The sequence below is a fragment of the Diabrotica virgifera genome, chromosome 5 (genome assembly GCF_917563875.1).
Source record: "Diabrotica virgifera virgifera chromosome 5, PGI_DIABVI_V3a".
Taxonomy (NCBI): Eukaryota; Metazoa; Arthropoda; class Insecta; order Coleoptera; family Chrysomelidae; genus Diabrotica; species Diabrotica virgifera.
The window spans coordinates 107,069,022-107,094,085 of record NC_065447.1 but is presented as its reverse complement, the minus strand read 5'-3'; the positions used below and the strand labels follow the sequence as shown (position 1 = coordinate 107,094,085).

The 25,064-nt window shown below is 34.5% G+C and overlaps 1 protein-coding gene across 3 annotated transcripts in view; it reads left to right on the top strand.

The window, feature by feature from the left end:
• The window catches only part of LOC126885081 (serine-protein kinase ATM-like), a 624,001-nt gene that overhangs the window by 199,986 nt on the left and 398,951 nt on the right, over positions 1–25,064 (top strand). For all 3 annotated transcript variants that reach the window (XR_007698275.1, XR_007698276.1, XM_050651504.1), the window contains exons 19-20: positions 3,396–3,652; positions 14,163–14,404. Coding sequence is in view for 1 of the 3 variants with exons in the window: in XM_050651504.1 (XP_050507461.1) it covers positions 3,396–3,652; positions 14,163–14,404 (499 nt within the window). In the remaining 2 variants the exon portion in view is untranslated. The remainder of the gene's footprint in view (positions 1–3,395; positions 3,653–14,162; positions 14,405–25,064) is intronic.

Below are 25,064 nucleotides of genomic sequence, written 5' to 3'. Positions count from 1 at the left end.
ATTTAAGTCTTCGTGAAGTGTTTGATTGCTTACGTACCATGGTGCATCCACTATTGATCTTAGAACTTTAGACTGAAATCTTTGGATGATATTCAGTGATGTTGACTTTGCACAGCCCTAGAGGCGTAGTACCAAATAGGTTTGAGTATTGCTTTGTACAGAAGAATTTTGTTTTGGATGTTGAGTTTTGATCTGCGCCCAAGGAGCCAATACATTTGCCGGTATGTCAAGTCTAGCTGTCTTCTTGTGGTCTGGATATGTTTCTTCCAAGTAAGACGTTGGTCAAGATGGAGGCCAAGATATTTAGCGTCTGTTACTGTTGGTATTCGTACATTTTCCATTCTTACAGGTGGGCATGTATTGTGGCGGTTGGTAAACGTTATTTGAGATGATTTTGTTTTGTTTACTTTTGTTCGCCATTTTGTTACCATTCACTGAGTATGTCCAGATGGTGTTGCAGGTCTTGTGAGGCTTGTATGGGATCTTCATTTACAGCTAGTATTGCTACGTCATCAGCAAAGGAAGCGATCGCAGTATTATGAGACTCTGGTATATCGGCTGTGTAGAGTGAGAAAAGCAGCGGCCCGAGAACACTACCTTGAGGAACTCCGGAGTTAATAGGACAGAGGGTAGATTGTTGGTCTTTGAATTTTACAGAGAAATATCTATTTGATAAATAGGATTTGATTAGGAGGAACTAGTTACTAAATAGATAGTGCTAATTTTACTTTGTAAAGCAGACCTCTGTGCCAAATTTTGTCAAACGCTTGTGAGATATCTAGGAATGCAGCGTTGCATCCTTTCTTCGAGAGTTTTTGATATTTCATTTACTATTCGATGTACTTGTTGTGTAGTAGAGTGATTTTCTCGAAAACCAAACTGATGTTCTGGTAGTAATGTTAGGAATTCATGATCTGTGTATATTCTTTGTAGCAGCAATCTTTCAAAAACTTTGCTTACGATTGGGCGTAGGCTGGTGGGTCGATAAAATGTTACTTCATTGGGCGCTTTGCCTGGTTTAAGGATCATTATGATTTCTGCAAATTTCCATATTTTTGGAAAGTATGATAAGCTTAGCATTCGATTAAATATTACTGTTAGCATAATAATGGCCTTACGTGAAAGTTTTTTTAGTACTTGTGCAGAGATTAAGTCATAACCTGGAGCTTTTAGTGAGTTGAGTTTGGTTATTTCTTTCTTGACTTCTATAGGAGTAAAACTTTTGATTGGAAGGGACATTTGACATGCTGCGCTAATTAGTTCTTCCACTTTTTCATCAGGGTCTGGTGGCTCGGTTTGAAATACACTCGTAAGATGTTCAGCAAAGACGTCCACTTTTTATTTGTTGGAACGAGCCCATTCACCATTTGGTTTATAGAGGGGAGGAATAGTTGTGTATGGTTTTTTGAGCTTCTTAGTCGCCTTCCATAGCGTCTGATCATTTGCTGTAAGGTTTGTAATGTAATATTCGAAGGTTTCGTTGTTTGCAGCTTTGATGGCTACTCCAAGTTGTCTACGTAGTCTATTGTATAAATGTTGATCTATGTTGTTTCTAGATCTTTGCCAGTTTCTTCTCGCACGACGTTTTTCAGCAATGAGTTGCCGAATGTGTAGGGGAACATTTGTTGTATGTGTCGGTCTGCGTTCAGTTCGTGGTGTAGATTGCCATGCCGTTTCTTGTACAAGGGTGGTGAAATATTGAGCTGCTGTATCTATCTCGTGTGGAGATTTGATTCGCAAATTAAGATTAATGTTTTCTTCTAGGTAGTGTTGGAAATCTGCCCAGTTGGTGTTTTTTGACGCTAGTCGACGAGGGGGTGTGTTGTTTATAACTGTGGTACTCTTGTTCATAATAACTGGTGTATGATCAGATGAGAGACCATAGCTGGATTTTATTAGACAGTTGTTTCTCCTTTGATTCTCCTTTGCTTATGTAAAAGTCTAGCACATCTTGAAGTTTTCTGGGGTCACTTGGCCAGTAAGTAGGGATTCCGTTGGTGTGGCAATCATAGTTGTTGTCGGTCATTGCGTTTAAAAGGTTACGACCTTTTGTTGTTATGAGTCTTGAGCCCCAATGTGTGTGTTTCGCATTCCAATCTCCCCCGGCTACAAGTTGAAAAACATTAATTGTGATAAATGTCACTGAATGTTTATTTACAAAGACATAATTTTTTATGTAAGTATTAAAAAATTATTTTTAGAATATCACACGATAGTAAAAATGAATAATAAAATAATGCTCCAATTTGTTTCTCAAACTTGTTTCCATTCAGCAATAGTCATTCGAGCCCTGCGGGCTTTCGTGTCTATTGCCAGGGAAAAAGTTTTCGAAAAATTGTCGCATTATTTTCAATTTATTCTCACTCTCTTGTGACATTAATGTTGATTTTTTTTGATAATTTCCCGTCGTCAAGTAGCATGTCAGATGCCTTCCTTGATACGCAATTTTAAAATTAAATAAACATTCTAGGTCTGGATCCCGCGTATGAAAAAAAGTTGATTAATAGCAAGCTGAAAATTTGTAGCTTTATGGGTGTCTAGTCGGATAAACTTTGATATATTGGAACACTGGAACAGGGGCAGTTTGAATTGTAGAACAAGTTAAAAATTTGGAACGGTCAGACCACGAAAACGGCACATTTATATTGTCCGACAGGACAGACTTACACTCTCCGAACAGAGATTAAACTCTCATGCAAAAATCAGACTGCTATCTATCACCTGTCATAATTCCTGTCATTTGACATATTCTACATGTTCCACTCATTAAAATGACCATTTGGTGATAAATAGCAGTCTGATTTTTGCATGAGAGTTTAATCTCTGTTCGGAGAGTTTAAGTCTGTTCTGTCGGACAAAATGTGCCGTTTTCGTGGTCTGACCGTTCCAAATTTTTAACCTGTTCCATAATTAAAACTTTTCCTGTTCCAGTGTTCTCATATATCAAAGTTTGTCCGACTAGACACCCTTAAGCTATTAATAAATTTTCAGCTTGCTATTAATCAACTTTTTTTCATACGCGGGATCCAGACCTATCAATGACATTAATCATAATTAATGTTTTAAAACTTGTCAAAGTCAACACCATAAATAGGTTTAGCAAATATTCAGAAGAAGATATCAATAAAAATTAGCTAAAATGATTTAAAAATACAGTTTATTTCATGAAATAATCTTACCAAATTACACTCGAGCTTTTAAAACTACCGATTTGTATTGCCCTCGTGACATAATTTCCCTCCCCTTCTGGTCGGGAAATTAAAACTGTCAAAGTGTCACTCGGTATATAAATCGGTAATTTCAGAGCTCTTGTGTAATTATAAGTGAAAATCCTATAATAAACACACTGCTTTTTGTAACACTAGGTTGCGAGTCTAACACAACGTCATTTTCAGGTGAAGGTGCTGACTTCGGTTACGGTCCTATAAACAAGAATGACATAATTCCATTTTATCCGACATCTTCCTCCTCATCTCAGAGAGTTAAAGTTGATGTAAATAGATTTATAGAAAAACTTGACTCCGACGAACTTTGGTGTCCACGGCGGAATGTTAGCCATCAATCTTGGATAAATTTATTAGTTTCTAGTATGTTAGAGACCTTCGTTGATAATGACTTTTTAAACGGACTTACAGAAATTTGCAACGTTAAGGTAAGTTATTTAAGGGCACTTTTACTTTATAAATCGGAAAAAAGACGATTTTTAATTCTTAAAAAAAAATTGGCATTTTTAGTTGTTTTTTACCACTGCAGGGAGCTTCTTTTAAAAGATGCACACTTCTCTGACTTCCTGTAACAAATTTGTTTAAAATTCCAACGGTGCAAATATTGCAATGCAATGTGTGAGACTTAAGAGCGTAGGCGCAAATATTTTACTGATATCCCTACTTTTCCTTTCTTTACACGGCAAATTATCATCATCAGTAGCTCGACAACCCTTTTTGTGTCCTGACTTGTTCTAGGATTTTCCGCCATTCTGTTCTGTTCCTTGCTTTGTTCTTCCAGTGGGTAATCTCAAGTGTTTTCAGATCTTGTTCTACTTGTTCCGTGCATCTAAGTTTAGGTCTTCCCTTTGACCTTCTCCCTACTGGTGCTTGCCTCATTATATGTTTTGGTGTTTCGGTCTCCAACATCCGTTCAACATGGCCCATCCAGCGCAGACGTCCGACACGGCAAATTACGGGTAGTAAAATGCTCACCGGTATATAGATGTAAACATTATTTGACATAAACATTATTATACATTATGGCTTACCTCTTAAAAATCAAGTACACTGACTGTTCAAGTTTTGGTATTCTTTTTCTCATAGGCATCTTTCAGTGCGTCAGTTTTTCGATTTCTTTCTAACGCATTAAATTGTATGTGACAGAAAAAAGGCACGTCTGTGATTACAGACATTTATAACATTTATTCTAGTCGTCGATAGGTGGCGCTATAATCGAAAAAAAATATTTACGAATTATATAGTATTATCTACTAATATAATCTGTACAATGTATAAGACTATACAAATCAAAGAAAATACCATTCTATAAATGCAATAAACACAATTGATTTTTTTTATGCCAAATTGCAAATAAAATGTGACAACTGTCAGATTTAACTAAAATGTCATGTTAGAATAAATGTCATAAATGTATATTATCACGGACTTACCTTTTTTTATATCAGTTGTGACTGAAAAATGCTCATGAAAAGAAGCACCTGGATATGATTTTGAAGGATGTTAACCACAGGTGGTGTACACATACATGTACATAAAAATATTTGGAAAAACATTATTTTATTCGTGAAAACTTGGAAAACGATGGAGTTAGTTGATTTTCTTTGTTGTTGAATGTACCGATTTGAGCACGATGGATGACGAATTTGGAGATATACGTTTTTTCCTGTTAACATATTAATGTTTGTGGATTTAATGGTATTGAAATGTCAGAATTAGAATAGAATAGAAATATGCTTTATTGTCATGAAAAATTTAACAATTTTATAGACAAAGCTTACAAGAATCATAAATAAGAACAATAACGAATAACAAATACAATTTACTAAAATGATATAGATCGTCTATATAAATAAAAATAATGAAGAGAAATAAAAAAAAACAGTAACAATCTATTGCAAAATTTAAAAAAAAATTGCAATTTGCATAACTTACCTTAAGAAATTTAATAAGTTAAGTTAAGCTGCTGCATATGACACTCAAATATAGATTAAGATTATACTTATAAATAAGAATACTGTACTTTCTTAGTTATTGGTTAAGAAACTCTGCTGTTGAATAATATGGTCTTTCAGATAAATAGGCTTTAGTCATTTTACGGAACTTGGGGAAAGATGTTGCAGATTTAAGTTGTAGAGGGAGATGGTTGTAAAGTTTTTTTGCAGAATATAATATAGATTTCTTTACTAACTCACTGGACGGGATCGGTAAATAGATGTCAAAGGTAGAATTTCTGGTGGAATAGTCATGTCTAGGTCTTGCTGGAAAGACATGTAGATGTTTACGAATTAAGCAAACAGTTTCTAAAATATATGAAGAAGGTAGTGTTAGAATCCTGTGATCTTTGAAGTAGCTTCTGCAATGTGTTGTTCTTCTGAGGCCAAACAGATATCTTATTGCTCTTTTTTGTAATTTAAAAATAACATCAGATTGGGCAGCCGTACCAGAACCCCAAAAATGGAGACCATATCGAAGATGTGACTCGAACAAAGCAGAATATGTTATTTTGGAAGAGGCTAAATTCATTTCCTTCGAAACAGACCTTATTACAAGGCAAGCTGAGGATAGTTTCTTGCTTAACACATCAATATGAAGGGACCATTTCAGATTGCTATCTAAAAAAATACCAAGAAACTTTACAGAATCAACGATACTGATCTGGCTGTTATGAAGAGGTAAGGGTTGAAGAGCTCCTTTATAGGACAATGCTACTGTTTTATCTACGTTAAATTGAAAAAAATGTAGTGGATTTTTCCAGTAAGCCCACGATATGTTCATCAAACTCAATAACCTTTTTAGGCCATTATACACTAAACCAAGAATTCTCGTCACATACTAGTCTTTAAGTCATTTCGTACACATTTTTAGTTATTGAAGCTGAAGATTCAATAAATTTTCTCCCACAAAACTTGACCCATTTTGAATCGAATACCTCTGTCTTTTTGTTGTGTAAATACAATGTCACCATTACATTCTTTGCACTTTATATATTGAGAGAGAGTTTTTTTAAACATCCTTTATTTACTGCAATCTGTTTTTACAATTAAAAAAAAAACAATAAGCAATAGGTTTATCACATTAACATAGTGGAAATCCATCCAGTGATGAAAATCCTTTGCGATACATTTCTGATAAAAATATCTGAGATCTAAATAACAATTTACAAAGACATATTTTACGAACATATAAAAAAACATCAATAGTTAAAATACACACACGTTAAATTATATAGTCTACGTTTCAGTAATTACAGGTACAGAAAGGTCTAATGGGTCACGGCGGTTTAGTCTTCCTCTCCTCGGTCGCTTAAGTAGGTCTTGCGCAAGCGTATTTGGATGCTTCAGTAGTCTATTTTTGTAGGTTCCACTGAGTGAGACAACGGTGTCTTTAATGTTTTAGATCTGAAGGTCTCGATGTATAACATAATTAGGCACATACCACGGTGCGTTGGTAATATGTCTCAAGACTTTTGATTGAAAACGCTGAAGTTTCAGTAAATGGGAATTAGATGCAGTACCCCATATCTGAATACCGTAAGTCCAAACTGGCTTTAGGATAGACTTATACAATAATAATTTATTGTATAGACTTAATTTGGAGTTTTTGTTCATGAACCAATACATTTTCCTCTAGTTGTAGTCGTTTTTTCCAGATGTGCTTTCCCCAATTTAGTCGGCTGTCAAAATGTATTCCTAAGTATTTAACATCATTTCTTGTGGGTATGATGGTATTATTTATTATATTTATATGCACAGATGGTACACTTTCCCTGCTTAAAGTGAATGTTATATGTTCAGATTTGCTGCCATTTACTTTAACTCGCCACAGTTTTAACCATTTCTCTAAACCATTTAAATGATGTTGTAAATTTTGGCACGCTGTAACTGGAACCGAGCTAGAGGCCATTATAACAGTATCATCTGCGTATGTAGCAATTGTGCTGTTTGCTGTTGTGTGAATATCTGCTGTGTAGAGTAAGTATAAAGTTGGTCCCAATATACTGCCCTGGGGTACTTCTGATAGAATTGGAGTTATGTTTGATACTGCTTCATTATGTCTAACCTGGAAGTATCGATTGGTAAGATAGGATCTCAGAAGTGTATAGAGAGGATGGGGAAAATGAGTTTTTATTTTAGATAGCAGCCCATCATGCCATACCTTATCAAATGCTTGTGAGACATCCAAAAAGGCTGCAGTGCAGTATTCTTTCTTTTCAATTGCATCTCTTGCTAACTTGGCAACCCTAAGTACCTGTTCAATTGTTCCATGTTGTTGCCTGAATCCAAACTGGTACTCCGGTATCAACTTTTGTCTCTGGATTATAGGATTCATTCTTTGGAGGAGTAACCTTTCAAATATCTTAGACATAATGGGAAGCAAACTGATTGGACGATAAGATGGTAGTTCGTGCGGATCTTTATTTGGTTTCGGTATTATTCTTGTTCTCATGATCATTTTTCAGTGCGTCATTAATTATGACGTCATATACTGTATTGGGTGTGTCGAGACTTATTTCATGTAATTATTGACGAATCTGACAGATGCCAGAATCGTACTTCGCCATAGGTGAAAAGCTTGTGGAATTAAACTAATTAGTAATTTAGTAGATTTTATTTTTACACAATATGTTAACATGTAGGTATTTTTTATAAAGGGGAATAAAATTAAAAAGTAAACAATATTGTTAATTAAATTTATAAATATGGAAACATTCAAAAATGACACAAAACTATCCATAAACTGTATTTTTATCTTCTTCTCTAGGTGCTGTCTCCGCTTCAAAAGTTGGTAATCATCAGAGCGATCTTTATCTCTGAAACCGCGGCTCTAAATAATTCATTGTTATTACATCCAAACCAGTTCCTAAGGTTCTTCAGCCATGAGTTACGTCTCCTTACTATGGATATTTTTCTTGCATAATAACCTGGAGTATAAACTAACTTCTAACGAATTAAATTCTAAACCAAAATACAAAACTAACTTTTAACGAACTAAATTCTAAACCAAAACACAAAATAATGCACAAAAACGTTGTGAAACACAAGGGAAGTCAAATTCGAAATTTCAAAATGATAGGTACACAAAATACTGACCTGAATAATAACCGTCACTTGACTCTTTGACACTTCTAAAAATTGGCCAAAATGGATGAAGTTTTCGTCAAATGTTCGTAATACGTGTATTTGATTGGCTAGAAAAAACGCGCATTCTAAATATCAACGAATCAAACGTAGGTTAGGAATAGACATCTTATGTATATAACCATTGTAATGCTGCATTATTTTTGTGTTTAATCACGGAGCTACCGCTTTTTCCGTCTCATCAAACTTAATGCATTAGAGAGAAATCGAAAAACTGTGACGCACTGAAAAATGATCATGAGAACAAGAATAGAATAATTTGTGCCATTTTCCATTGAAACCGAAAATAGCCTAACTTTATTATAGCGTTGAATATGTACATAACCAACCGAAGTCCTTCTTCAGGTAAGTTTTTGCAGATTTTTTCCGATATTAAATCATACCCTGGAGCTTTTTTGATATTAAGATTTTTAACTAAATCTCTAATTTCATTTATTTTGATATTTTCAATAGGAGGTGACATCTGGTAGGGTCCCTCTAAGCTCTTGTGAATGAATTCTTCTTCTTCCGTAGGGACAATTCTGGGATGAGGTTGAAAAACTTGCCTGAGATGATTAGCGAAAGCTTGGGCTTTATCGTCATCCGCCTTGGCCCAATCACCATCTTCCTTTCTAATGGGTCCATCATGCTTGATCTGATGTTTACGTTTTTTTGAGAGTTTCCAAATAGAGTAATTCGTGTCATCCGTCGCAGCGAGACTAAATATCAACGAATCAAACGTAGGTTAGGAATAGACATCTTATGTATATAACCATTGTAATGCTGCATTATTTTTGTGTTTAATCACGGAGCTACCGCTTTTTCCGTCTCATCAAACTTAATGCATTAGAGAGAAATCGAAAAACTGTGACGCACTGAAAAATGATCATGAGAACAAGAATAGAATAATTTGTGCCATTTTCCATTGAAACCGAAAATAGCCTAACTTTATTATAGCGTTGAATATGTACATAACCAACCGAAGTCCTTCTTCAGGTAAGTTTTTGCAGATTTTTTCCGATATTAAATCATACCCTGGAGCTTTTTTGATATTAAGATTTTTAACTAAATCTCTAATTTCATTTATTTTGATATTTTCAATAGGAGGTGACATCTGGTAGGGTCCCTCTAAGCTCTTGTGAATGAATTCTTCTTCTTCCGTAGGGACAATTCTGGGATGAGGTTGAAAAACTTGCCTGAGATGATTAGCGAAAGCTTGGGCTTTATCGTCATCCGCCTTGGCCCAATCACCATCTTCCTTTCTAATGGGTCCATCATGCTTGATCTGATGTTTACGTTTTTTTGAGAGTTTCCAAATAGAGTAATTCGTGTCATCCGTCGCAGCGAGACCTTCAAGAAATTCATTTATGCCTTGATCTTTGTATTTGTGTAGTTCTCTTTTAAGCATGCGAGTTGCCCTATTCAGTTGAGTTTTGTCCCCAGGAGATCTGGAAGTTTGCCACTGTTTTCTTAGTTTTCTCTTTTCGTTGATTAGGATTTTTATATGGTATGGATATGGTGCATAGTTATTCCTCTGATTTAGATCTGGAGTTGCTCTCCAAGCTGCCTGTTGAATGATTGTTTTAAGGTGATGGACTGCTTCCTCAATATTTTCATTTGTTTTAAGAGGAAGATTTAAATTAATTGCATTTTGAATGTTAAGTCTGAACAAACCCCAATTTGTTTTATGATTTGAAAGGGAGGGGTGTTTATTTGTATTGCATACATGTTGCATCACATCAATAAATATGGGAGAATGGTCCGAGGAAAGGTCAAAGGATGGTTTAATATTTAAAAAATCACTACTAATTCCTTTTACGATAGCAAAGTCGATGAGATCAGGAATTTTATTTCTATCCGTAGGCCAGTAGGTTGGTTGTCCAGTAGAAATTGGAGTCAAATTATTGTCGAAGTTCTCTTCCGCGTGTTGTTATCAATCTTGAACCCCAACTCGTATGTTTTGCATTAAAATCACCGGCTACAATGAAATGATGACCAAGCCCATTGAAATACCTAGAGAAATGTTCCTCTTTAATTATTTTACCTGGGGGACAATACGCAACTGACATCGTTATATGTCCCTTGCTAAGTTCTACGGATATCGAGGTTGCTTGAATGTTTATTTCACATACTTTATTTATTTCGTGATGTTTTATATTACTTCTAATGATTAACGCAGTTCCACCATGACCTTTTCCCATTGGATGTGGAGTGATATAGGTGCAGAAGTCTGGCATACTAAAGTAGCTCCTGTTTGTCATATGAGCTTCAGAGACCATCATGATATCAAGATTATTTAATTTTATAAATGCCTTAATCTACTCACTATGGTTTGTGAGACCGTTTGCATTCCAGTATCCAATTTTAATTTTAGGGTTAAACATTAGGGTGGTGCGAAAAAAGTCAAGTTGATAATTCCGTGTCGCTATAGTGCGGAAAAGTTGCGATTGGTAATTACAAGAAAAACAAAAAAACAATTATTCAAATCGGACTTTATCTTCCGATCCCGCAACAGGCCTAAAGATTATGAAAAAAAAATGAAATTTTACCTTTTTTTCAAATTTTTTTATTTATTCTCCATGTACGTTTGATTTATCGCTATAGTAAAATTTATTTACAGTTTACATGGTTGAGTGATAAAAAAATAGTTTTACGCATTTAACGAATATCTTCCGATCCGGCAAGGTCAATCAAAATCTTTAAAAATTTGAAATTTTTGATGATTTTGATAAATTAAAAAGCATTTAGTTATCTCATTTTTCTGTTACATTGTGAAGCTCTTCGCTTGTTTAGATATTGTATGAAAATATTTAAACAACACAGAACTCACAACGAGGAGGTGATTGCACTTCTAGCTCCACTCACACCCTTCTCTCCAACCCACCAATGAATGTGTGTTTTTACATTATTTACATATGTACATTTCTTTTTCATCGGTTTGTGTCTAGCTTTTAAACGCCAACTTTGTATTGTGATTTGGTGGTAAAATCTGGCAGCATGGACCTTGATTTAAGTGTTGCCCCGATGAATCCGTCTCTTTATTGGGGCCCACATACATTAGACATTACTCGATGCTTCCGTGACCAACTTTACGCACCGATAGCTTGCGTGAGGGATAGTTTTGTACATTACGACATTACTGTCTGGCATGTCGCCTGATGTAATGCAGGGACTTATATCTTCATTTGAAACTCTTAGAAGAACTGGTGGAGAAGATGGTTTTGTAACATTCCAGTCTATTATTTCAGTGTAGTCCTGTACTTGAAAATTTAAAGTAGGAGGGATGAAATTTCTAATACTTTTGCCCTTAGCTTTAATCTATCCGGCTTTTAACACTCTCCTTAGCCCTAGCTCTCTAATGTGTTTCCTTTCTCCCTACTACTTGAAATTGTGAAGCACAGGACTAAACTAAAATAATGAACTGGATTGTTGCAAAACTATCTTCTCCACCACTTCCTCGAAGAGTTTCGAATGAAGATATAACTTCTTGCATTACATCGGGCGACATGCCAGACTGGAATATAGAAAACTATCCCTGCCACACGCAGGCTGACGAGCGGTGCGTAAAATTGGTAACGGAAGCATCATCTAATGTTAATGTATGTGGGCCCCAATCAAGAGATGGATTCATTAGGATAACACATAAATCAAGGTCCATGCTGCCAGGTTTACCAAGAAATCACAATACAAAGTTGGCGTTTAAGAGCTGGACACAAACAGATGAAAAAGAAATGTACATATTATGTAAATAATGGAAAAAACACACACTAATTGGATGGTTGGAGAGAAGGGTGCGTGTGGAGCTAGAAAATTGCAACCGCCCCCTCGTTTTGAGTTCTGGGTTGTTTAAATATTGTCATACAATGTCTAACCAAGCAAAGAGCTTTACAATGTAACAGAAAACTGAGATAACTAAATTTTTTTAATGTATCAAAATCATCAAAAATTTCAATTTTTTATAGATTTTGATTGACCTTGCGGGATAGGAATATATTCGTTAAATGCATAAAACTATTTTTTTATTATTCAACCATGCAAACTGTAAATAAATTTTACTATAGCGATAAATAAAACGTACACGAAGGATATATAAAAAATTTTTGGAAAAAAGGTAAAATTTCATTTTTTTTTTTCATAATCTTTAGGTCCGTTGCGGGATCGGAAGATAAAGTCCGATTTGAATAATGTGTTTTTTGTTTTTCATGCAATTACCAATCGCAACTTTTCCTCACTATAGCGACAACGAATTATCAACTTGACTTTTTTCGCACCACCCTATTAAACATTAAGTTTTGAGAGCATAGTTATGAGAAGGTCGAACATTTTATCCATTCTCTCCATAAGTTTTTGGACCATTAGTTCTAAATTGTTACTTGTTTCTGTTTTGTTCACTTTTTCCTGTGTAGTGCTCGTGTTTGGGACAAATGCGGTGGTGGTTTGATTTCGTCCTTCCACAGCGTTTGCATATGTAACAGATGGGCGACGAGTATTTGAGAAACTAGACGAAGTTGGATGATTAGGTTGTGTTTTCTCCCTCAGGTTTGGAAATTGTTTTCTTTTGATCTCTTTATAAACTAAACAGCCTCTATAATTGGCAGGATGATTCTCTTGACAATTTGTGCACTTGACATCTGTAATTCGCTTTTGTTTTGGACATTCGGATGACAAGTGATTGGCTGCACATTTCACGCATCGAGGGATTCTGTTGCAATATTTATGAGTGTGTCCAAAATGTTGACACCTGTGGCATTGAGGAATTTATCTTTTGGGATGTGGTGGTTCAACTTCAATAATTGTGTTAAGCAGTTTATTGATTTTATAAATGTCTTTATTATTTGCATTTGCAACCAATTCTACGTGAAATAGTGGTAGTTCCTTTTTATCCTATTTTCGTTTTATATTGGAAATATTTTTCACCGAATGTCCTAGTTCTTCGAGTGCCCTTTTAATATCATTAACTTTTGTTGTGGGGTGAATATTGCGGATAACTACCCGAAATCCACGGTCCTGTTTAATCTGATATGTGTGAAATTGTATTTTTTTTCTGTTAAACTTTTAACAATATCTGAATAGTTGTCAGGTGAATCAACTTGAAGTTTAATTTGGTTATCCCTAAAGCATTTAAGGGTATATTGATTTGGTATTTTTTCGTCAAGCAGTTCACGTAACGGTTGTATGTATTCGACATTTTGAATAAATATTGGCGGAGGTTTTTTGGAGCTGTCTGTCGGAGGTTGCAATGCATCATTCGATTTTAATTTTTTACTGAGGAACTGGGTAATTCAAAATTATTTAATGCAATAAACTGAACACCTTTGAATTTGGTGGTCTTAAATGACCACCAGATCCAGGTAGTTTTCCGATGTTCAAAACAATAATTTGAGATAAATTTCAATAATATAAAGCACGTTCTCCCTTATAAGTTTTAGAAAGCAACTGTCGAGTTGCAGGTGCACATGTGAGGTGTCGCGCGCCGTGTTGTACACAAAAGAGTTTTAGCTCGGGTAGGCACCCTTATAAATACAATTATAACTTCATTTCTATTTAGAATTTTTTAATACAATTTTAGGAAAGTATTTCTATGATACTAAGAATGTTTTTACGTAAAAAAATAAAAATCGATTTTTTGAAAATTTAGAAAGTAAAAGTTCCCTTAGGTTTTTTTTGTAACTTGCTGTTGCATAAACGTTAAATGACTTTGCTTGTCACTAATGCTGTGCTAAAAATCATTGTGCTGCGGAAAAAACTTTAATTTATAATTTACGGTAAATACTGAGAAAATTTTCATTAATGAATTCACATTTTTTTTTTATTTCAGGTAGAATTTTCTGAACATCTATTACCACTTTTAGTGAATTTATTAGTATTATATGGCCATAGATCAGTAACCAACATATTGTTCAAAAACATCGAATACTTTTTCTCTGAGCATTGGAGATTGACAGTGCAAGAAAACAGAAAAGAAGAATTAATCGCAGTCAACAAAAAATCTGTTAAATGTATGCTGAACGTGGTAAATTATGTACGCCTAATGAAAAATTGCAGTGTTTACAAGTCTAGGTAGGCTTTGGAATTGATATTTTATAAAATATTACGTTTAATGCCCATGGTCAGTATCTCGAAAAGTTATTTTGGGGATGTATAACGTCTATATTAAAAGTAGCACAATTTTTTTTCTATAAAACATTTTTTTTTTATTTAACCTCCCAATTTATTTACAATCTGTAAAACAAGTTACAATGAGTAAATGTGTAGGTGACCTGGAGAAAATGATTCAGTAATCATTTTCTTTACAAATATTTTACATAGATATAAAATTGTTTGTCTCTGGGAATTACGACACATACATATAACTAAAATCGCGATGGTAAATCACTAGGTGTATTTCGTCTAAGTCTTCGTCTGACTGGTTGTCTCATCAGGTTTCTGGCTAGTACATTTGGATGTTGTGTCAGTCTGTCTTCGTATTTCTGTGCGAAGTTAGTAATTTCTTCTTTTACTGTTGCAATTTCTAGATCGCGTCCAATAATATTATTTGCAACATACCATGGGGCATTTGTGATTATTCGAAGAAGCTTCGACTGGAACCTCTCCAAGATTTCGATATTAGAGTTTGATGCAGTACCCCAAAGTTGGATCCCGTAACTCCATATTGGCTTCAAAATTGCTTTGTAGACAAGTACTTTATTTTTCATCGAAAGTGATGATTTGTGACCAATCACCCAGTAAAGATTGTGTAATTTGAGACCAAGTTGTTTACGCTTCATAAAAATGTGTGTTCTCCAGTTTAATCTTTGGTCTAGGTGCATTCCAAGGTATTTGACAGTTGCTTGCTGTTTTAGTTGGTGGTTGTTGATATATACAGGCGGACAGTGACCTTTACAGTTTGTGAAGGTAATATGAACCGACTTTGTTTCATTTGTTTGAAAACGCCACCGTTTTAGCCAAGTTTGCATTTTGTTGATGCTGGTTTGCAGAAGTTGACAAGCTATCCGTGGGTCCTGATGTACTGACGTCACTGCTGTGTCATCTGCATATGTAGCTGTCGTGGTTTGAAAGTTTGTTGGTAAGTCCGCAATAGGTATAACACTGGCCCCAGAACACTGCTCTGTGGAACTCCGGATCCAACTGGAAATAGAGACGTGCGCTCATCTCTATGTTGTACAAAAAAGTAACGGTTATGGAGGTAGGATTTTAAAATTAGGAAGTGAGTGAGAGGAAGCATTTTTTTAAATTTGTATAGAAGGCCTGTGTGCCAGACTTTATCGAATGCTTGCGAGATGTCTAAAAAGGCGGCAGTGCAGTACATGTTGTCTTCCAATGCTCGATTAACAGTTCTGCATATCCGATGAACCTGTTCTATTGTTGCGTGTTGGGATCTGAATCCAAACTGGTGTGTAGGGATTAGTTCTCGGTCTGAGAGGAGTGGTTGAATTCTTGAGAGTATCAGTTTTTGTAGAATCTTTGACACTATCGGCAGTAAGCTTATGGGTCGATATGATTTGACATCTTCCAGAGGCTTACCTGGTTTGGGAATTAGTATAATTTTTGCGACTTTCCAGAGGAGAGGGAAATATGCAGTTCTTAATACTGCATTGAATAATTGAGTGAGGTACACAATTCTTTTCCTGGGTAGTTGTTTAATCATTTTACTGGTTATAAGATCGAAGCCTGGGGACTTTTTCGATTTAAGATTTTGTATTATTTTTATCACTTCATTTACCTTAAACTTTTCCGGTGGAAGTTCTAACTGGTATGGAAATTCTAAAAATTGTTGGATGGATGCTTCAAAGTTTTGATTATTCTCGGCAGGGAAAGGTTGAAAGACGTCTGTGAGATGTTTTGCAAACACTTCTGATTTTTGTTTATGGCTTTTGGCCCATTCGCCGTTTTCTGCGCGAATAGGAGGGTTGGTTCATTGAGGTCGTTTAAACTTTTCGTAGCCTTCCATAGAGAATAGTCTGTACTTTCTGCTGCTGATAGATTGCTAAGATATTCTTTAATCCCATCGTTTTTGTAGTTATTTAGGAGAGTTTTGAGTTGAAGTGTAGCCTGGTTGAGTCTGGTTTTGTCCTGAGGCGCGTGCGTTCTTTGCCATGTTTTTCTTAAATTTCGTTTTTCTATGATTTTTTGTCTGATTATGCTTGGTAGCTCTTGTTTCATGAGCGTCGTGTTTTTTAGGGGTGTTGTTTGCCAGATTGCTTCCTGTATAATTACGCTAAAGTTTTGTATGGCTTCATCTATTTCATAGTTTGTTTTTAAAGGTATGTTTAGGTTTAGGCTGTCCTCAATCACCCGCCGAAACCTTTCCCAATCCGTATATTTGTTGTCTAGTTTCGGTGGTAGCTGTATCTCAACAAGTTCAGTACTGATCGTGATCAATACAGGCGAGTGATCCGAGGAAAGGTCAAAGCAAGATTCAATTCTTTGTGATCTTTTTGCAATTCCTTTTGTTACGCAGAAGTCAAGTAGATTTGGTATTTTGTTCATGTCGGTTGGCCAATAAGTAGGTTCACCATTGGAAATATATGAGTAGTTGTTACTATTCATAGCCGCTAGAAGATGTCGTCCTTTTGGGGTGATTCATCTTGATCCCCAATGTGTATGTTTGGAGTTGTAATCTCCTCCAGCCAGGAATCTGTTACCCAATGTTTTAAAAAACTCTTCAAATTGTTCTTTTTTATCTTGTGTATTGGTGGGCAATAGACTGCAGAGATTGTTAGTGAACCATGCCAATCTTCAATAACTATGTTAGTAGCCTGCAAGTAGTCTTTTTTAAAAGCATTAGTCTCGTAGTGTTTAATATTGTTTTTGATTATAATAGCAGTTCCACCATGGGCTGTACCATCTGGGTGTCTAGTATTGTAAGTTGTGTAGTTAGGTATTTTAAAGTAGCTTCTACTTGTGAAGTGAGTTTCTGATATTAACGTTATATCAATTTCATGACTAATGATGAAAGTTTTTACCTCAAGACAATGTTTGGCAAGCCCGTTGGCGTTCCAAAGTGCAATTTTTAATAACTTATTCATTTTGTTAAATTATTGACGACTATCGTTAGGAGGTTTAGCAGTGTAGATAGTTGTTTCGCAAATCCTTTAAACATTGATTTTAGTTCAGACAGGTCATTAGCAGGAGTAGGGTGTGTTAAATTTGGTGCTTGTAAAGTATTCTGAGATGTGCTTGCTTGAGGTAGTTGGTTTGTTACTGCTTGTGAGTAGCTAATGCCTGGATTGATGGTTCTTCCAATATTACTCGTTAGTGGGGTTGTAGGTTGTTTTTGTCGTAGGGTTGGATATGTTTTTTTCTGCAGTTCCTTATATATAGTACATCCTTTATAATTTTCCGGGTGGTTTCCTTTGCAAAGAATGCACTGAACATCGTCAGATCTTTCTTTTCTTGTACAGTGTTCAGTAGCATGATCTCCGGTGCATTTTACACATCTGGGCCTATGTTGACAGTATTTTTTTGTATGCGCATATCTTTGACATCTACTGCACTGTGGGATTTCCCTCCTTGTGTATGGTGGTTCGAATTTAATTTTGTAGTTTAGCAAGTGTTCAACGTCGTAAATTGTTTTATTATTTTCTGCTGATTTTAAGTCAATGAAGAACATTGATAAAGGTTGCTTGGTTTTGTAATTTTTAATGTTCCACATATTTACTACTGAGTGCCCCAGCTTTTCGATTTCTTCTTTTAATTCTGTCAGATTGGCTGAGTAGTGCATGTTTTTTAAACATTTGCATCTAAAACTTTCCAGAAAACTTTTTTGTACCTACTCTATGTTTTAACATAAACGTGATTAATAAGATAAATTTCAAATCGCGTCACTCAACTTTTGCGATTAAACTTTCACGACTTTGACGATTAAACTTGCATTCACGAATCTGCACCTTGTACTTTAAAAAATTCATAACCTTTATCAGAATAAGACTGAAAATTTGAAACAGCTACCGTTGTCTTCAGAAATTTAGATCTATATACTGTAAAAATTTCACAAAAAAAAATTGAAGGCACTCGTGGGAGTGCCGACAGAAGTGAAAACTTCTTATAGTATATAAATTACGAGCTCAATGCTTTTACCCCATCCTAAAAGAAGTGCTGTACCTATATCATATACGATATACGCGATGCGTATGCCCTGTGCTATTTATGTATACATACACATAATTTATATATGTACAAAATTTATTTCAGCGAAGTGATGACCATAAAGAAATTTTCAGTTCAAAAATTTATTTCGTCGAAGCGATAACGGTCGCTAATTTAATAATTTTCCCCATCCAAAAAGTGCACAACGTCCCCCAAGAAGTTTTCACTTCAAATATTTATTTCGTCGAAGCGATAATAGTTGCTAATTTATTACTTTTTTACATCGAAAAAGTGCACAACGTCCCTAAATAAGTTTCATTTTAAATATTTATTTCGTCGAAGCGATTACGGCCCTAATTCAATACTTTCCTCCATAAAAAAGTGCACAACGTCCCTAAAAAAGTTTTTACTTAAAAAATTTATTTCGTCGAAGCGATGACGGTCGCTAATTTAATAATTTTTTCTTAACCAAAAAGTGCACAACGTCCCTCAAGAAGTTTTCATTTCAAAAATTTATTTCGTCGAAGCTATGAAGGTTCGCTAATATAATATTTTCCCCATCCAAAAAGTGCACAACGTCCCTCAAGAACTTTCCACTTCTAAAATTGATTTCATCGAAGCGATAACGGTCGCTAATTTAATACTTTTTCCATCGAAAAAGTGCACAACGTCCCTAAAGAAGTTTCACTTCAAATATTTATTTCGTCGAAGCGATGGATGACAGTCCCTAATTCAATACTTTTCCCCCATCCAAAATGTGCACAACGTCCCTAAAGAAGTTTCACTTCAAATATTTATTTCGTCGAAGCGATGACGGTCCCTAATTTAATCATTTATCCCCATCCAAAAAGTGCATAACGTCCCTAAAGAAATTTTTGACTTCAAACATTTATTTCGTCGAAGCGATAAAGGTCGCTAATTTAATATTTTTCTCCATCCAAAAAGTGCACAACGTCCCTCAAGAAGTTTCCACTTCAAAAATTGATGTCATCGAAACGACGACGATCGCTAATTTAATACTTTTTCCATCGAAAGAGTGCACAACGTCCCTAAAGAAGTTTCACTTCAAATATTTATTTCGTCGAAGCGATGACAGTCTCTAATTTAATATTTTTCCCCATCCAAAAAGTGCACAACGTCCCTCAAGAAGTTTTCACTTTACAAATTTATTTCATCGAAGCGATGACGGTCGCGATGACGGTCGATAATTAATACTTTTTTCCATCCAAAAAGAGCACAACGTCCCTAAAGAAGTTTTCACTGCAAATGTTTATTTCGTCGAAGCGATGACGGTCGCTTATTTATTACTTTCTCCCCATTCAAATTTAATAATTTTTCCCCATCCAAAAAGTGCACAACGTCCCTAAATAAGTTTTCACTTCAAAAATTTATTTCGCCGAAGCGATGACGGTCGCTAATTCAATACTTCTTCCCCATCTAAAAAGTGCACAACGTCCCCAAAAGAAGTTTTTACTTTAAAAATTTATTTCGCCGAAGCGATGACGGTCGCCATGACGTTCGCTAATTCAATACTTTTTCCCTATCTAAAAAGTGCACAACGTCCCTAAAGAAATTTTCACTTCAAAAAGTTATTTCGTTGAAACGATGACGGTCGCTAATTTAATACTTTTTCCCCATCCAAAAAGTGCACAACGTCTCTAAAGAAGTTTTAACTTCAATACATATACGTACAAAATATTTATTTCGCCGAAGAGATGACGGTCGCGATGACGGTCGCGAAATAAATCCTTTTTCTCTATCGAAAAATAGGTTTTACATTTATTTTAAATTTAAATACTTCTATACAATTTATGTATAGGTACACGTAATATAGAAAAGTACAAAATTTATTTCGGCGAAGAGAGGACGGTCGCTATGACGGTCGCGAAATAAATCTTTTTCCCCATCCTAAAATAGGTTTTACATTTATTTTAAATTTAAATACTTCTATACAATTTACATATACATACAAATAATATATATAGCATAAGTGATGACGGTCGCAATGACGGTCGCGAATTCAATGCTTTTTCCCCTATCCAAAAATCGCACAATGTCCCTAAAGAAGTTTTCACTTCAACAAGCAATTTACATTTCGTGAGTTCAATCAGAAAATAGATAATATTACTATTATTATACGTATATTATGATAATATACGTACAAAATTTATTTCGTCGAAGCGATGTCGCGATGACAATCGCGAAATCAATCCTTCTTCCCCATTCTAAAATAGATTTTATATTTATTTTAAATTTAAATACTTCTACACAATTTATGTATACATACAGATAATAAATACACGTACAAAATTTATTTCTCCGAAGAGATGACGGTCGCGAAATAAATCCTTTTTCACCATCCAAAAATAGGTTTCACATTTATTTTAAATTTTAATACTTCTACACAATTTATATATACATACACATAAAATATATATTGTACCTACAAAATTTATTTCGCCGGACAGATATGACGGTCGCTATGATGGTCGCGAAATTAATCTTTTTTCCCCATCGTAAAATAGGTTTTATATTTATTTTAAATTTAATACTTCTATACAATTTATATATACATACACATAATAAATTAATATATATATATATATATATATATATATATATATATATATATATATATATATAAATTGATGTGATCTTGATTATTGATATGAGATAATATTCTTATATGTCACTTAATTTAATCAATGTATTAATACTAATCTAATTAATTAACCAGATCACATATCAATATGTTTTCAATCTCAGGGCGAATTATAAATTAATTACTTACTTCCGTGGCTTCTAAATATTTCTTAATGGTTCCTAATCGGGATAGAAAAGAAAAGAGTAAAAAAAAAATACACATATGGGTTACAATTATAATTAAAATATTTTTTATTTTATTTAAAAGGCAATCAATGCTTAATATTTGCTATTTCTTATTATTCTTAAACATAACATTTACAAATGGGAATCTTATTTCCTTTTGGTTTTCAATTGAAAGTTTTTATTAACATTTAACTATTAGGAGTTATTAGGAACAACTCTATTTAAGTTTGATGAAGCTTTTCTGATATTATTGCTTATGTTATTCAATTTTTTATGTGGAATTTAATACGAAAAACCCATACATTCATGTCCAAACAAATGAGACTGACCTTTTCCTGGTGAACTGAAAATGTCCTCACACAAGACCCGTTTCCTGCTATCCTTGGCTGCGATCAAACCTCGTCCTGGCTTCCAGTAATGTTCTCCTTTGAAAAACTAGCTCGAATAGCTCTCGTTCCTGCGTCTGTCGTGATGCTGTGTTCTACCTTTCTCGAAACTGCTATCAGCTACCGGGACACTCTTGGCTCAAGGAGGTTCTTTTACTCTCGACCTGGCCTACTTCTCGTTCCACGATAGATACTCCACACTCACGGAACTACACCGGCTTTCTCACTCTCCGTACACTACCGTCTACTACTCGACTTCACTTCTCGACAGCTCAAAACATTCTGATCTCACTTTCTCATCCATTCCCCTACTTTCTAAATATCCCTTCCAGATTCACAAATCAATCTTCCACCACCAACTCTCATTCGTAATATTCCTCAAAACCAATTTTTAAACTTTCTAAATATGCTTAATGGATTTCCAAAGAAAATATTTAATTCCCATTCTAAAATACTTTCTAACTATTTACAAATTTTAATGACCTATTCTCTCTTTCAAATGAGTCTTATTTAGCATAGGCTAATGATCGAAACCTTCCGCGAAAAACGATAATGAACTATCATCTATTTCACTGAGTTTTATTTAGCATAGGCTAATGATCGACCTTCCGAGAAGAACGATAATGGTACGCGTCATTCACTTTGTTTATCTAAGCACATTGTTCCGAGTTTCGTACGCTTATTCTAATCACTTCTTAAAATTAAATATAACAATTTGTTGTATACAGGTTGTTCTAAATTTATATGCCCGAGGTTGAGAAAATTAAAAATATTTTATATTAAAGTGAATTTTGTTTATAATTATCAAATTTTAATTTTTATATCAAATAGAAATATAACAATATATATAAAAGATGAGAAGTTATTGGTTTAACGACCACTCGTACGATATCAATCAAATGAAATAGAGAATGTGGAGAAATCCCCTTACGAATAATTCACACATCCACCATTTTGGGTTGGGAAAATTTTTTGAATAGAATTAAAAATCCAAACACTAGTTCTTAGAAATGTGTTTCGCCCTCTTCAACCTCTCTGGGCTCATCGGTAAGGATGAGAGGTTGAATATCCTTACCACTCAAAAACAACATTCGAGACCAAGACATAGCAGAAGCGTAGATCTACGCCAAATCTGAAAATGACAGTCTCAAGTTTTAATTCCCTAATTACTTGAAGTAAAACATATGTTTAAAACAAAAGATGAGAAGTTATTGGTTTAACGACCACTCGTACGATATCAATCAAATGAAATAGAGAATGTGGAGAAATCCCCTTACGAATAATTCACACATCCACCATTTTAGGTTGGGAAAATTTTTTGAAAAAAAAAAAAAAAAACACATTTCTAAGAACTAGTGTTTGGATTTTTAATTCTATTCAAAAAATTTTCCCAACCCAAAATGGTGGATGTGTGAATTATTCGTAAGGGGATTTCTCCACATTCTCTATTTCATTTGATTGATATCCGTACGAGTGGTCGTTAAACCAATAACTTCTCATCTTTTGTTTTAAACATATGTTTTACTTCAAGTAATTAGGGAATTAAAACTTGAGACTGTCATTTTCAGATTTGGCGTAGATCTACGCTTCTGCTATGTCTTGGTCTCGAATGTTGTTTTTGAGTGGAATGTGTCTAAGGATATTCAACCTCTCATCCTTACCGATGAGCCCAGAGAGGTTGAAGAGGGCGAAACACATTTCTAAGAACTAGTGTTTGGATTTTTAATTCTATTCAAAAAATTTTCCCAACCCAAAATGGTGGATGTGTGAATTATTCGTAAGGGGATTTCTCCACATTCTCTATTTCATTTGATTTATATATATATATATATATATATATATATATATATATATATATATATATATATATATATATATATATATATATATATATATGTATATATATATATATTCCGCTTCCATACAAAGTCAGTCCAGTAATAGGTAAATGAATGAACAATGTCAGACCAGTGAAACAATGTGAGACCATATACGTGGCTCCGGATTGTTTCTCGCAGTTTTCTACATCAATTTGCATATTTTATTGACTATTGCGGAAGAAAATGAAAGAGTATGGCATTATCTACTGTAAATGATACCAACATGCCTATATTTGAGCCACATATAGTCAAAAAGTGCAAGGCAAAACTGAAGTCAAGTGGCTCCACATTGTACGAAGGATTGTTTTGTTAGTTCCAACTAATTCCGCCTAAAATTATATACAAGCGCTGTTGCATCTATTTGTATATATGTCTTAAAATTAGCAATTCCGAACCAACAGAAGTGGCAACAGCGTTGGTTGTAACTATCAATACAGTATATCGTTTCGTGTCACCTCAGGTAAAAAAAGGATATTATTGAAACGGTCGACCCGAGGGAGTGACAATACAATGATAAATTTGTCGTTCTTAAGTTTAAATGGATTCTGGTTATTTGGAATACATAACAGATTTTCATAAAATGTATATTTATTGTAAATTATAGTAGAAAGAACAATATTCTTTAATTGAGTTCCAAATTTTAAGGAGAACAAAATTAAGAAACTAATGTAGAGATATTTTGAGATATTTTTATTTTGTTTTATAATGTCGTATAAGGTATATTTTCTTTTGTTTTTTGTCACTTTTTTACAGACAAATTGGCTGTCTTAATTTTAACGTAGATTATAGTTTGGAAAAGTAATTAATTCTTGTAAAATGTTGACAATGTGGCGATACAATGCTCTCGTCTCTTGTCATGTCCGACCGATCTTTGTGACTTTATTATTTTACCTATATCTGGTTAGTCATATAAGTGCTGGTAGGTTCCCACTTTGTACAGTTCTCTGGTGTCATCTTTAACTGCTCCATATATTCCTGTAAGAATTCTTCTTTCTGTGATTTTTAAGCAGTTCTCGTATTGTTTTGTCATTGTCCATGTTTCACAGGCATACGTCATTATAGGCCCGAACGGTAGATTCTTATTTTGTACAGCCGGATACATTTTTGGATTTTATTATTTTTTGTAACGCAAACCAGCAACGATTTGCACTTTGTATCTTGTCTTTAATATCTGTTTATGAGTAATGATGTTGATAGAGCTGATCGTAGCTCCCAAATGTTTAAACTAATGAACCCTTTTAAAGTTGTACTGGTCCATTGTAACGTTTTACTCTAATATTCTGTCTCACTGTTCCGTTCGTATTATAGCCATAAATTTTGTATTATTCTTATTTATTCGGAGGCCTATTTGTTTTGCGGTATTTTACAGTCTAATAAAGTCTTCCTTGATACCTATCGTTGTATTTTCTACTATCGGCCAAAACCAGTATAGTGTGAAGCCCTTGTGTTATAATATGTAATGTGAAGATAGTGTAATATTATGCGAGGAGTGTTTCTGTGCTCGTTTTGTACACAATACTCTCCAATACGGCATTT